This window comes from Mesoplodon bidens (genome assembly GCF_964165515.1).
Source record: "Mesoplodon bidens genome assembly, chromosome: 1".
Classification (NCBI taxonomy): domain Eukaryota; kingdom Metazoa; phylum Chordata; class Mammalia; order Artiodactyla; family Ziphiidae; genus Mesoplodon; species Mesoplodon bidens.
This window is the reverse complement of record NC_138176.1, coordinates 73,030,251-73,045,163: the sequence shown is the minus strand read 5'-3', so window position 1 is coordinate 73,045,163 and position 14,913 is coordinate 73,030,251. Positions and strand designations below refer to the sequence as shown.

Below are 14,913 nucleotides of genomic sequence, written 5' to 3'. Positions count from 1 at the left end.
TCCCTTTTCTCCACACCCTCTCCAGCATTTATTATTTGTAGACTTTTTAATGATGGTCATTCTGACTGGGGTGAGGTGGTACCTCACTGTAGTTTTGATTTGCATTTCTCTAATGATTAGTGATGTTGAGCATCTTTTCATATGTCTATTGGCCATTTGTATATCTTCTTTGGAGAAACGTCTATTTAGGTCTTTTGCCCATTTTTCGATTGGGTTGTTTGTTTGTTGTTTTTTCTTATTGAATTATATGAGCTGTTTGTATATTTTAGAAATTAATCCCTTGTCAGTTGCATCATTTGTAAATATTTTCTCCCAGTCCATAGGTTGTCTTTTTGTTTTGTTTACGATTTCCTTTGCTGTGCAAAAGCTTATAATTTTGATTAGGTCCCATTTGTTTATTTTTGCTTTTATTTCTATTGCATTGGGAGATTGACCTAAGAAAACATTGGTATTATTTATGTCAGACAACATTCTGCCTATGTTCTCTTATAGGAGTTCTATGGTGTCATGTCTTATATGTAAGTTTTTAAGCCATTTTGAGTTTATTTTTGTGTATGGCATGAGGGTGTGTTCTAACTTCATTGATTTACATGCAGCTGTCCAACTTTCCCAACACCACTTGCTGAAGAGACTCTCTTTTCTCCATTGTATATTCTTGCCTCCTTTGTCAAAAAAGAGTTGCTTTGATAGACTTTATCTTGTACTTCCTACCCATTTGCACTAAATATACTAAGGAAGGGGGAAGGGAAATAAGGAGACAGGGTGACAAAGAGGAAATGAGGGAGAGAGGGAGACAGAGATATTACTGGTTTTCCAAGAAGACTGGGTGAAGTGGTTGGGAAAAAATGTAAATCTATTATGAATACTGAAAAAATAATGATTAAAAACATATTTTCTCACCAATGGTATATCAGTAGCCAAACCTTTGAATATGACAGGGAACATCTTTCTATATCTTAAACATAAATTCTTCAACAATTTAGACACTTAAGTAGAAATAATTCCTTAAATAAGAACAAGTCAGGAATATGGAAGGTATTAATTTGATTAGAGGAAATCATTATCCTTATGAATAAGATCAGATTTCTTCTGAGTTTTCCTTTTTACTATCAGCAAATATCAGTTTATTTAGTCTTATAAAAATCACTGAAAATACCATCAAAATATAGATGTAATCACACAATTCAATCAAACAAAACTCAATTTTAATAAGATAGCTTATCCATGTGGCCTACTGTTATATACATATTTAAAAACTTTTAATTACAAAAAAATTCCCAGATATATTAAAGAATATACTTGTATCTTTGAGCTGCTCTCCTTTCTTGCTTATCAGGATCCGTCAAAAAACCAACCTAGAAAACATAGGCAGAACACTCTATGACATAAATCACAGCAAGATCGTTTTTGACCCACCTCATAGAGAAATGGAAATAAAAACAAAAATAAACAAATGAGACCTAATGAAACTTAAAGCTTTTGCACAGCAAAGGAAACCATAAACAAGATGAAAAGACAACAAGAATGGGAGAAAATATTTGCAAATGAAGCAACTGACAAAGGATTAATCTCCAAAATATACAAGCAGCTCATGCAGCTCAATATCAAAAAAACAAACAACCCAATCCAAAAATGGCCAGAAGACCTAAATAGACATTTCTCCAAAGAAGATATACAGATTGCCAACAAACACATGAAAGGATACTCAACATCACTAATCATTAGAGAAATGCAAATCAAAACTACAATGAGGTATCAGTTCACACCGGTCAGAATGGTCATCATCAAAAAATCTACAAACAATAAATGCTAGAGAGGGTGTGGAGGAAAGGGAACCCTCTTGCACTGTTGGTGGGAATGTAAATTGATACAGCTACTATGGAGAACAATATGGAGTTTCCTTAAAAAACTAAAAATAGAACTACCATACGACCAAGCAATACCACTACTGTTCATATACCTTGAGAAAACCATAATTCAAAAAGAGTCAGGTACCACAATGTTCATTGCATCACCATTTACAATAGCCAGGACAGGGAAGCAACCTAAGTGTCCATCGACAGATGAATGGATAAAGAAGATGTGGCATGTATATACCATGGAATAGTACTCAGCCATAAAAAGAAATGAAATTGAGTTATTTGTAGTGAGGTGGATGGACCTAGAGTCTGTTATACAGAGTGAAGTAAGTCTGAAAGAGAAAAACAAATACCGTATGCTAACACATATATATGGAATCTAAAAAAAAAAAAAAGTTCTGATGAACCTAGGGAAAAGACAGGAATAAAGACACAGACATAGAGAATGGACTTGAGGATATGGGGAGGGGGAAGGGTAAGCTGGGATGAAGTGAGAGAGTAGCACTGACATATATACACTACCAAATGTAAAATAGATAGCTAGTGGGAAGCACCCGCATGGTACAGGGAGATCAGCTCGGTGCTTTGCAACCACCTAGAGGGGTGGGATAAGGAGTGTGGGAGGGAGATGTAAGAGGGAGGGGATATGGGGATATACATATGTATATAGCTGATTCACTTCATCATACAGCAGAAACTATCACAACACTGTAAAACAATTATACTCCAATAAAGATATTAAAAAAAAAACACCCAACAACCTAGGCCCTTTAGTTCTGTCCAGATCTTATTATTACTTCTTTTTCTATCACTCTTTGGCATCAAAGTTCTATTCTCTCCCTTTTACGTTTCAAATGACAATAATAACAATAATAAATGATGACTTTCTCTTAAAAGCATTACAGATGCGAATATTAAAAAAGTTTTTCTCAAAAATGAGAAATCTCCCAGACACCTTTGTCTTCATATAAGCATGGTGGACAGTTTCCCAAGTGATGAGCAATGATGTTCTGACATCTACATCACACAGACAAACAATATGGTAGAAAAGATAGAGGATGTGTTCCTAGATAATGACACTCCAGGCATTCAGTGCCACAACGCTCACCCCATCTAATCCCTTCCAGTAAGACTGAGTTCTGACAACTGTGCCAGGCAGATGAGTCTTATGTGTGATATAACCCAGTTCAGCCAAGTAACCAATTATCACATGCCTCTCCTGCAAAAAAGTAACCAAATGTATAACAATTCCCCATACATATTGTGCTGAAAACTAAGGTAGTTCTTAATTTGTAATTCTGTTTCATATTCCTCTATCTTATCATGAATACTTTGGTAAATATTTAGTACCGAAAGTAGCTACACTAATCTCACTACAAATTATTATTGGAACATTACAAAGTCAAATAAACACAGCTGGCTTTGTTTTAGCAGGATCCAGTTTTGCTATAAAGAGCTTTGCATCAAGTACAAGAAAACAGTTGCACAATGAAAAGTAAAATGATATTTAAACAATGTAAAGACTGTGATGAAAACAGAAAATATCAGATATACCTCAACATTGGGGTATATCTATATTTCTTAATTTGAGGGAGAAAATGAAGGAAAACTAATCATGTAACTATTGATCATATTACTTTGAATTTCCTCTATTTTATGGCCGCAATATCTTAAATTTAATATTTAGTTTATAGAAGCCACAAACCATCTATACTGTTATTGAATTGTTTTTCAATTTACTCTCCTTTTAAAATATCACAAGACAACTTTAGAGGAAACTGCATATTGCTATGCAAATAATAAGGAAATAACACTTGTCATAATTTTAAAATTTCTTTGAAAACAAATACAGAACTACTAACAAATTTTAGAAGCTGTAAAGGAGATGAGCAAATGGTAATTGATATAGCAGACCAGAAAGAACCAATAATATGGAGAAGCAATTATTTAATCACTCCTCCAAAGGTTCATTAACTAGAGTCCTTGAGACCTATGGAAGTGAAGGGAGAGGGGCATGGGAATTAGAAGAAGAAGGACTAGTTAAAAACCTGGTTAAGAAACAGCATAATTCTTAAGGTGCTACACAAATGGCACCTTGAGATCATTTGGAGGACTAAGGAAGAGCTCTTGGAAATTAAGAGGATAATAGCAGAAATAAAAACTCAAAAGTGTTGGAGAAAATGTTCAGGAACTTTCCAGAGAGAAGAGCAAAAATACAAAAATGGAAGAAAGTATAAGAAAATTAGAAGACCAGTCTAGGCGTTCCAATATCAAAATAATAAGAGTCCCAGAAAGAGAGAACAGAACACATGGGGAGGAAATCATCTATGAAATAATTCAAGGAACATGAGTTAGCAGGTTGAAAGAACTCACTGAGTACACAGCACAATGGATGAAACGGACTCACATTGGAATCCATAAAACTGCAAGTTATCGGGGACAAAGAGTAAAGCCTACAATCCTTCAGGGAAACATATAAACTAAACAGTTAAAAACAAACAATTAGGAATCATTTTCATTTCTTGTAGCAATACTGAAAGTTAGAAACAATGAAGAATTACCTTTATATTCTGAAGATGAATGATTTTCAAATTAGAATTCTATATGAAATCAATCTATATAAATCAAGTGTGAGGGTAAAATAAAGACATTTTTGATATAAAAGTTCTTAAAATTTTCCTCCCCATGCATTCTTTGATGAATAGGGGAAACTATTGCAGGATGTCCTCTACTAAAAACAGGAAAGAGGCAAAGAGAAAGTCTAGATGATGGGAGGGGAGTTCCTAAAAGACAGTAACGCCCAGTGTCAATCAGTCCAAACTCAAAAGGTCAGAAGGCTCTGGGAGAGGCTTTTACAGGGAGATGAAATTGATAGCATACAAAATTCACCTGGCTGTCTTCAAGATGACTGGCTGTGAGTTCAGCATTAATGGTTAGTACAAAGAAAATTAAGGGGGAATAAAAGGCAATAGTTAACTCCCAGAAAAACAAGTAATCCATTTATTCCAAGGTTTAGTTCTGAAAAGAAATTTATTCACGTATAATAATTCAAGCACTGATTATTGTTCCAATTCAAATTACAATGTAACTACATAGGGAGAATGGTGAGATGGGATGTGTGTGTGTGTGTGTGTGTGTGTGTGTAGAGGAGATCGGGTAGGGAAGAGAGAAAGATTCTTGTCTTCCATAGGGGGAAGTCAATACATAATACCTAAAAAGGAAGAGCCAAATTTTTTTGGAGTCATGAAGATAAATACCAAAATAGTCAACTCAGATGTGTGAAATACAATGTTGTGTTAATTTCTGCTGTACAGCAAAGTGATTCAGTTATACACATATATACATTCTTTATTATATTCTTTTCCATTATGCTTTATCCCAGAATATTGAATATAGTTCCCTGTGCTATACAGTGGACTACTATTTTTCTTAAATCCTGTAGAACTATTTGGCTTTTTAAACCATGGGTAGATATAATTTTAACAAAAGAGAAAGTTTTTAAAGAAGGAAACATTCAAGAATATTCAAGAAAATTCTGAAAAGGAATAATACTGAGCTGAGATTAGTTATACCTGATATTAAAATATAAAGCTGCAAAAATGAAAGCAGTTTGGTATGGGTACATATATGGGCAAATGGAAATCAAACACAAAATAGAAAATAAAGAAATAAATACAAGTATGTATGGAAATTATATGGTAAATATGACATTCCTACTCAGTGGAAAAAAGGAACCATTCAATATCAGGTATTGTGATAATTAGCTTGTCAAATAAAAATGGATTCTTTACACCAAAATAATTTCTAGATAGATCAAAGATTTAAATGTTAAAAATGAAATTATACAAGATCTTGGTGAAAACATGGGATTACGGTTTAAAAACAAACTCGGGGTTTCTAAGTGAGATACAGAATCCAAAAGCTACAATAGAAAAAAGTGATAAATCTATTTTAAAATTTAGCTCTGTAAAACTGTATGGATAAAAATGAAAACAGAAGCAACTATACACTATGTTAAAAGTCAAATGATAATCTGGAAAAGTTATTCACAGTGCATAAGATAGAAAAAAGGATAATACACTTGCTAATTAAAGAGCCATTATCAATCTTTTAGAAAAAGATAAACATCTCGGTAAAAGTGAACAATCAATAAAAAAGATAATTCATTAGAGGTGAAATACAAATGGTTAAACACAAGATTATTTTTAATGATAATGAAAACAATACAATGCTACTTTTGGCCTATTACATTGCCATAAGTTGTAAGGATGCAAACATTAGTTTTATCTAGTGCTAGCAAGTAGTAGATAAATGGACAACTCATATATGGTAGTGGGACTATAAATTAGTTCAACTTTTCTTAAATTATCTGGTAATAAGTATCGAAGGCCCTTTGATCTAGCAATTCCACTTTTAGAAATCCATCCAAAGAAAATAATTAAACTATTATTCAAAGATCATGTATAAGAATGAACACGTAAAGTCAATCTTTGCAAGACAGACACACTTCAAGTATCTGTAAGGGTTTGGTAAACTAAATTATGGTATATACATCAGATAGAGTAGTATGCAGTCATAAAGCAATGTGGATTTATGTTTACTGACAGAGAGATGCTCATGATGTATTGATAAAGAGGTAGCAAGTTGACATACAGGAAATAGATAGCCGTCCTATTTTAGTCAACATGTGTCTGTGTAGAGAAAACAATTGCAGGGAAGTAAGGGACTCTTGTGATGTTAAAATAGTTCACTCTGGAATGTGACTACCAATTGTCTTCTGTGTCCTCATTTTGATTTTCTATGTTTTCAGTGTTTCTTGAATAATTTTAAAAATACAAAACTTAAGAAAAAAATAACATAACATTTTGAGATTGATTGAAACACTGAGATCCAAAGGTGGAAATGAAACCCTGAGATCCAAAGGTGGAAATAACTGGTCAGGCAGAGAAGCATATAGAGGAGTATAAATATTGAAGATAAAACAGTATATTTCTGGAGGTACATTTAGAATAGGTATATTTTTCTTGCTTTAGAACATGGGACTTGTATCCCACGCTTCGGGGGAGACCTTTTGGTGGAAGATTCTATGATTCTTGTCACTTTGATACTGTTTTGATGTTTTCATAAGATTATAAACATTGTAGAAATTTTAAATGTCTTTGCCTTTCTCTGTACTTTTTAAAATGCAGATTGTGAAAAAAAGACAGTTTTCAGCTTCCATAAGTAAGACATTTTTTTGAAGCCATTTTAAAACCCACATCTCATAAATGCACTACTCTAGCTGCGACATTCTTGGCCTTAGCTACTAAGGGGTCCAACAATTACATAGCATTTGACATTGCCTTTTGCTCTTTTAGGTAGCAGCGTCTGTGCCTCCTGTCCTGAATGAGAGAAACAGGAAGGAAAATAACTCATGGTTAACGTGGTTTTGATGTTCATGCAGCCACACGCTATGACTCTTCTTCCTATTTTCGAGTTCTTGATGTATAGAATGGGTTAGAGGGGGGCATAAGCAGCCTGCTAACACCCACACAGCAGGACTGCTGCAGAAGCCAGTGCAATTTCTTAAGAAAGAATTTCAATACAAGGTGCTGTTTGTTTTAAGTATTCTGTATGTAGGAGCCTGTGCATGCTAATGTATTAAAAGATTTGCTCACTTTCCTTCTCTGAATCTCTCTTTCTGTCTGTCTCTGTCTCTCAATCTTTGGTTATAAAGACCTAAGCTCTAGGAAAAGAAATCTAAGTATTGGGTTGGCCACAATGTTGGTTTGGGTTTCTCCATAGCACTGTTATGTGTAGCATACATCATATGTGTAGCATACATCGTATGTGTAGAATAGATGTGTAGCATATGAAGTTCTTCTCTCATCCCCCAGCTCTGTGAATCTCCAGTCCTAGGCACAATGCCAGAGCCACAGGCTTTATAATGAGACAGCAATCCCCCACCCCTCCAATACCATCAACTGTCATTGAAGAGAAGCCAGGAAAGCTCTGGTGTGTGAAAGGACCAAAAGGCCCTATTCTATTATGCTCCTCTTCAAATTCAAATGGTCTTGAACAAATCTAATCATATCTGTTTATACTATAGGATATTGTTTTCCTTTTGAAAGAAAAGGCTTATAAAGTGAGAGAACTGGGTGCTTGTTTGGTATGCCAAAAACTAACTTCTCAGCTTGGCTGGGGTATAAAACCTTAGTCTACAGGTCTCCTGTATGATGCCGGATTCTTCCACCTCACCCTGGAATTCTGTCTTTCCTCAAGGTTGCTCTGCACCAAAGCATGAATGGCAGATATTTACAGCTTAAATTAATATAATTTTTATTTTGTAAATTTTGTATTTCTTGTTGTAAAGTTTCAGGAGTTTAGAATGTACACATACACACACACACACACACACACACACACAAGCAGACTAGGAACTCAGGACTTTAGATAGTTCCTGACCATGCTAAGGCAAACACGTGCTTTTTTAAGTACTGGTAAATTTGACTTCATATTCAAATCAATATCATCTTTTCAATATTAGTCAGACTGGACATGCTGTTCTTCTATAAAAATGGACATCTTGCAAAGTATGTGTATGTGTGTATTGCTTTTATAAGATAATTTCTATATTGTCCTAGTAATCAATTATTTCATCGTAATATTTCATTTTTATGCTATGTATGTGTGTATATGATTTTTTTCTCTGTAAATCAGAGTCCAAATCAGAAGAAACAGAATATTTTACTGTAATGTATAAGGAAGCTTTTCTTTTATACATTAATCTATGTAACCTTCAAAAACATTATGGTATTAATCTGAGACTTTTTAGACTAATGTTGTCCTTAGGAAGAAACATTTTTGGACACATTAAAATGATTCCTAAACATATGTGTGATAAGCAGTTCCCAAAGAGTTCCTGGCACCAACAAACTAGTGATTTAAGTAAATTATACCCCAAGATTCTTCTAAAAAGTTTAATAAGGTACACATAATTTAATATGTAAGATCATCTCAGGCAAATTGGAAATAAATGCACCAATAATATCTAGGGTAAATGTCTTTGCAATCTTGACTTATTGAAAGCAATGAACAACATTGTAAAAACTAAAAATTCTGATTTGCACAGAAATATTAATCAGCTTTTCCCCATGATTTTAACATTTGATATCTATTATTTAAACAAAAGTACTTACTCTTGCATGTATATTTTCCTGTAAGAAAAGGGAAAAAAAATAAATTCATGTAAATATAGATATTTGAGGTAATAAGCAAACATTATATAAGTTTTAAAATTTTATTAGGTAAAATAATGTAATAAGTCATTTTCATGAAGATTTTATAGAATTAGTTTTATAATATCCCTAAAACTTTATTTTAGTATGTATCCACCATATTTGTTTCACACTTTGTATAAGGTTTAAAAACTGTTGATTCAGATTATAGTTAGTAAATTTTAGTCATTTGAAAATGGATTTAAATGTTAATCTTTGTTTATATTATGAAATAAAAATCTATTAAACATAGTAATTAGGAGAAATTGAGATAAGATTACAAAGGAAAGTGTTACTGACTTGCAGAAAACTACTATCAAGTGCTTTATAATATCTCTGTTTATAGTGTTTTTTATATATATAGATAGCTAGATAGATTATAAACAATTCACCTATTCAATTAGATAATTCCCATAAAAACATTCACTCGGCATTACTAGCTTTTGTGGCTTCCAGTTTGCTCAAGCAAAACTAAAGTCCTTCCAAGGCAACGCGATCTGCCTCTACTTCCACGTCTTCTCTACCTCATTTCCCATAGTTCAGCTCCTCCCTCCATCTGTGGCAACTGCGTGCCTCCTTGTTCTTTTCAAAGCCTGCAGGCAGGCTCCTGCCTCGAGGTTCTTGCGCTTGCCTGACTGCCCTTCCTCCAGATATCTATATGGCTCCTTCCTTATCTCCTTCAGGTCTTTGTCCAAATGCCCCTGCCCAGTGACGCTTTCCCTGACCAACCTCTTAAACATTGTACCTGCCTCCCATTTTACTCCTGATTCTCATTCCCTGCTTTATTTCTCCCCATAACGCTTTGTCACCTTCTAATATACTATATGCTTATTTGGTTTCTTGTCTATCTCTCCGCTCCCCGATGCCAAGGAGGGCAAGGATTTATCCTTGCTTTGTTCTCCATTGTAGCCCCAGTACCTGAAAAACGGACTGGCACACAGTAGCACAAAATGTATTTGTCAAATTAATTAAGTTAACAATAAAAAAGTGGAAATCTTTCAAGTTAAATTTCAAGAATAAAGGAGGTAGGAACTTCTCTCTGAAAGCCTCATGTGGCTATAGAGAAATAAAGTAATAACCTGTATTAATAAACTGATCACCTTGACCTCTGGTTTCCAGTCTTCTGGAACACAATAAATGTTTTCAATACAAAAAAAAAAATGTCGTGATCCCATCACATCATAGTAGATGGTTTTTTTCATATTCAATGATTGAGAAAAAATTCAATAACTACCTATGCTGAATTTCATAAATTTTCATGGGCTTAATTAAAAAAAATTAATCCCAGTACTTTATATATGTGGAAAACAATGGTATACAATGGTATAACAAGTATCCCTTCGCTCTCCAGACAGTGTATGAATGGATCCCTAGACATCTTGAAATAACTAGGTATTGCTGAATCCAAGATCTCCCAGTTGGGAATCCAACAGAGGATTATAAATTTTTAAAAATCAGCAGGTGCTACAATTTCAAACAATTATTAACTGTTATTTGAAGAACTCTTCTTTCTCAATGAAAGAAAGTACACCACCACTACCCTCCTGCCCAGTATTTCTTTCCATTTATTTTCTTTAAGCTCACATTCTTTCCCCAATTTCTGTCCCCTTCTATTAAGGAATTTCCTTTTCTTATTTTGCTCTGCAAGTCATAGATCAGAAAATTTGGGACAGAAGTTGAATAAAAATAAGAATGCAGTTTTCTATCAAAACAAACAAGTGAAAGATGCAATCACTTTGGAACCAAAACACATACTTTGAAGTTGAAAGAAAAGATTGTTGTTCTTCTAACTCTTAGAGAAGACATGGACATTTTTTTCTCTTTCTATTCCATTTACTTCAACCAAATAAAACCTACATATTATAACATATATTAAACACTGTGTTTAATGTAAATATAACATTTTATGAAAAGGAACCTGAGGTTTTCCAACAGTGGAATAGTGGCATTATGTTATAACATCTCCTTTTTATTTGCTTATCATTTTAAAAAAATCTCCCTTTTAGGCTAAAACTTTCCAGAAGTTAACCCCAGCCAAGGACATTTCAGGAAGGACAAAGTTAAATTGGGTCCACTTACCCCTTTGGGGGGTAAAGTAACAATATATCCACCACCCCACCTTACACCCTCATGGGGTCATTATAATTTGATTCACAGTTAACAATAGTTTTTTCGTGACTATTCCGTTAAGGATTATCATCTTTGTTCAAACATGATGTCATGTAATAAAGAACTGAAAGAGTTTCCAAAAAGGGTTATTTTAATTTTTACTTGGAACACCCCACTGGAATAATATTAAGAAATATAAACTGCGGTGGACAAATTGAAATCTATTCCTTTGATGTCATGTTGCATGAGCTTTTAGCTTCCCTGAATGGAAAAGCTATAGCAGTAATATGAGCAGCCAAAGCACCCAGATGACTAGAAGTTAGAAGTTTTCCTCCTGAGGATGGTGGCCTCAGTTAGGAGGAAGAAAAACGTAGATAAATTTATAACAGCTAGACATGAAGTTAGAAATGCATCTTCCAGTTACCTACCAAAAAACTTGGAAAAGCCTCTTCATTCTTTTCCTATTACAAATAAACAAATCTCTAGGGCCTCTGAAAGGCATCAGGGATTTGGTGGTATTTATAACTAGAAAAACAGATAAAGGAGGCTGCAGACAGCCTATTCTAATTATAGCTACACTTGCATTCACAGCTATTCTATTTTTCGCTTTCCTCATGCAGAGCAGAAACCTTAAATAACCCCAAAGAGGCCAAGTAACTACGTATTTAGCAAATAATTTCCATAAGTTTAGAAACTGTATTAAATCAGTATTTCATGTAATCTTACAGGTCACTAATGTGACACTGTAAATACTCCTTGTTGAATAAATAAAAAACTTGCAGACTTCCAATTTATAAGCTGTAGATGCAGATGTGGGATTGTGCTTCTGGATTGTTTTAGTCTTTTCTTTCTAAGGTTTCTAAACCCTGAAATTACTGCTTAGATTGTATCTATAGTCATGAAAACAGCCTATGTGCTTCAGGGAAAGCAGTGAGTGGGTACCATGGGCATGATTTCTCCTTCTAAAGTAGGTCTTCACTGGAGTGTATGTCCATGATCAACCAGGGGTGCTTGTTAAAGTGCAGATTCGTGGAGTGGACCCCAGCAATCCTAATTTTTTTGGTCTAGAGCAGAGCATAGGCAGTTGCACATCCCTGGTGGGTCCAGTGCAGGGAAACTCACACACCAAGAAACACTGCCCATAAGTTTCAAAGGGATTCAAAATTATTTTCTGGATACCAATATTATTTGCTCTTTTGAAAGATAATGGGCTTCAAAGAATAGCCAAATGTTATGAGCTCAAGTCTCTTGGTTACAGAACCAGGAAATCTCTCTACTCTCCTTTTGGAAGTTAGTCTTGAACCTCACCGTGACAGCTTCTGCTGTGTTATTTAAATTAACTCTTGTATTATTATTAAGCTTTCCAGATGGTTTTGTTTATCTACCAACTAGAAGGTATGTTCCCAGGAGGCAAGAACTATGTTTATATATTTGAAAAAAAAAGATATTTTCAACATTATCTAGTATCTATAATAAATATTTATTAGGCCCTCAATAAACATTTTAATTCTGGATAAAATGCAACTTCTGTTGCTTTAAAATCTGCTTTAACTTCTGAGGCATGGAGCCACCTTCTTCATGGATACTGCTTCAAATCCAGTTGTTCCAATACCCCCCAGCATGGTAGAAAATGGAGGCCACACCTAATATTCATTAGAAATTGGCAACTGTGCTTGGGTTCTGTTATTTAGCCACAAGGAAAAGGCAGAGCCCCAGTAATAGCTTTGACTGATTACTTGGCAAGGGAAACCAAGCCCTTGGGGTGTTCCAGACTCTCTTTGGCCTATAAACCTGTTTGAAAACCTGTTTCTCAGAATTTAAAGCTTAACTCAACTGAGGTCAGTATCATAGTAATGTCAATAATTCTCCTGCTTTCAGTTATCAGGCAGACCAGTACAATTCATCATTAACTTTATTTTCATCGAAAGGCAACTTTGGGAAAAATAGCTCTAATTTAAACTATTTTATTTTGACTTTCTTTCCCTTAAGAAATAGTCTTGCCAATATTACTTCCTTTGGATTTTGTGTTTTCCTAAACCTTAGCACCCTCCAATGCCTGAAACGATTCCCTAATAGCAGAATGGGGCAGAATATACAATATTTGGGACATCACCAGGACAAGAACTTAAGGCTTTCAGGAAAAGATCAAATAAGCCTTTGGGTGTGAAAGGAATTTTCAGTAATTGGGATTTTATGAAGTTTCCAAATTACTTCTGCTTTAGCTGTTTTAGCGGGGTATGGTACTGAGCTACACTGCCTGATGGAATATTCTGGCACGGTTAATTTCTTTCTCTTAGGAGTCAACAGCTTAATGAATAATAAACTATTGTTCATCTCCCTCTGAACAGACAGCTCCACTTCTGGTCAGCTGTCAGAAGCACATGCCAAAATAAATTAACTACATCCTCTCCCTGTGTGGACCTCTAGCTCTGGGGCTGGGGTTAGAGTGATGATTCAAGGTTCTACTTGTTCACTTGCTATAGAATTTCTCTCTTTTATTTCTGGAAACTGAAGAAGGAAAATGGCTCAAGATAGACATTAATTAGATTAGATCTTGCCACTAGTTTAAGGTAGGAAAGATGTTCATTCACACCCTGGATAACACTATTATTTCTTCCTTGGAAAAAGCACCTGTAAATTTAGAAGATGTTGCTTCTAATATATGAATTTATTAAGATGGATACAGCTTCAAACTTTATAGTTTATCTAAATTGATTTGCTAACATTGAACTAAACAGCAATAATGGAGAAATAGTGCACTGGAACTACTCATCACATATTATCTTTAAGAATCACCTGATCATATTGAGCTGCTTGTGGGCACGGTTTAAGTATGATTTATTTTTGTATTTTCAAGACCCAGATCTATGCGTATTACAGCACAGGTGCTAAATAAGTGCTTGCGATTTAGTGACTTGAAATTGTCACTTTTCCATAGCATGAAAATTGTTGAAGAACTGCAGTAACTTAATGGCCAGTAGAGGGCGATAAAGTTAATTTTAAGAAATTTGTAGAGTCCAGTTTAAACCCATCTTCAGTCCCAGCTCTAGCCTGGAAAGGCTTTTCTCCAGAGTAGTCTCATTTAGCCTCCTGATTTCACTTTAATTCAGTTGTACCACATTAGACCCCCCTTTCTGCCCCCCCCTGCAATAGAGTATATAAAAGGGGAGGATCAGACTGGTTGGTGTGTGTTGATTTACACGCCATAGCTCTCTCTGCTTGGTTAATTCTTAGCTTAATCAAGACCATTTGACAATGGATAACCTTTAGAAGTGAAAAACCACAATAGAACCACTGGGTAAGATGTGGAGTAGGGAAGACATTTTGGCTTTAAGCTTCATTCGGTAGAAAACTAGAGATACAGTAAGATACTAATTCCATTTAAAAGAACCCAAACACATGTTCATATTTATGTGTATAAATAAGATTAGAAAAAAATGCAAACTATGTTTTTTAATTCATGGTTAGCAAGGAATTAATACATGGAATAGTAAGGGTTTTTATCTTATTCAAGCTTTCTTATATATTTTTTCAGATTTTTTTTTTTTTTTGGCCCGTACACACGGCTTGCGGGATCTCAGTTCTCTGACCAGGGATTGAACTGGGGCCACAGCACTGAAAGCCCAGAACCCTAACCAGCAGGCCACCAGGGAACTCCCTTTTTCAGATTTTTATAGTGAATAGATATT

At 34.6% G+C, this 14,913-nt stretch overlaps 1 protein-coding gene across 1 annotated transcript in view; it reads right to left on the bottom strand.

Moving 5' to 3' along the window:
• ARHGEF38 (Rho guanine nucleotide exchange factor 38) overlaps window positions 1–14,913 on the bottom strand; it is a gene marked incomplete at its 3' end in the record, with an annotated part of 156,452 nt that overhangs the window by 33,515 nt on the left and 108,024 nt on the right. The window contains exon 5 of the mRNA XM_081248325.1: window positions 9,038–9,055. Within this exon, the coding sequence (XP_081104451.1) occupies window positions 9,038–9,055 (18 nt within the window). The remainder of the gene's footprint in view (window positions 1–9,037; window positions 9,056–14,913) is intronic.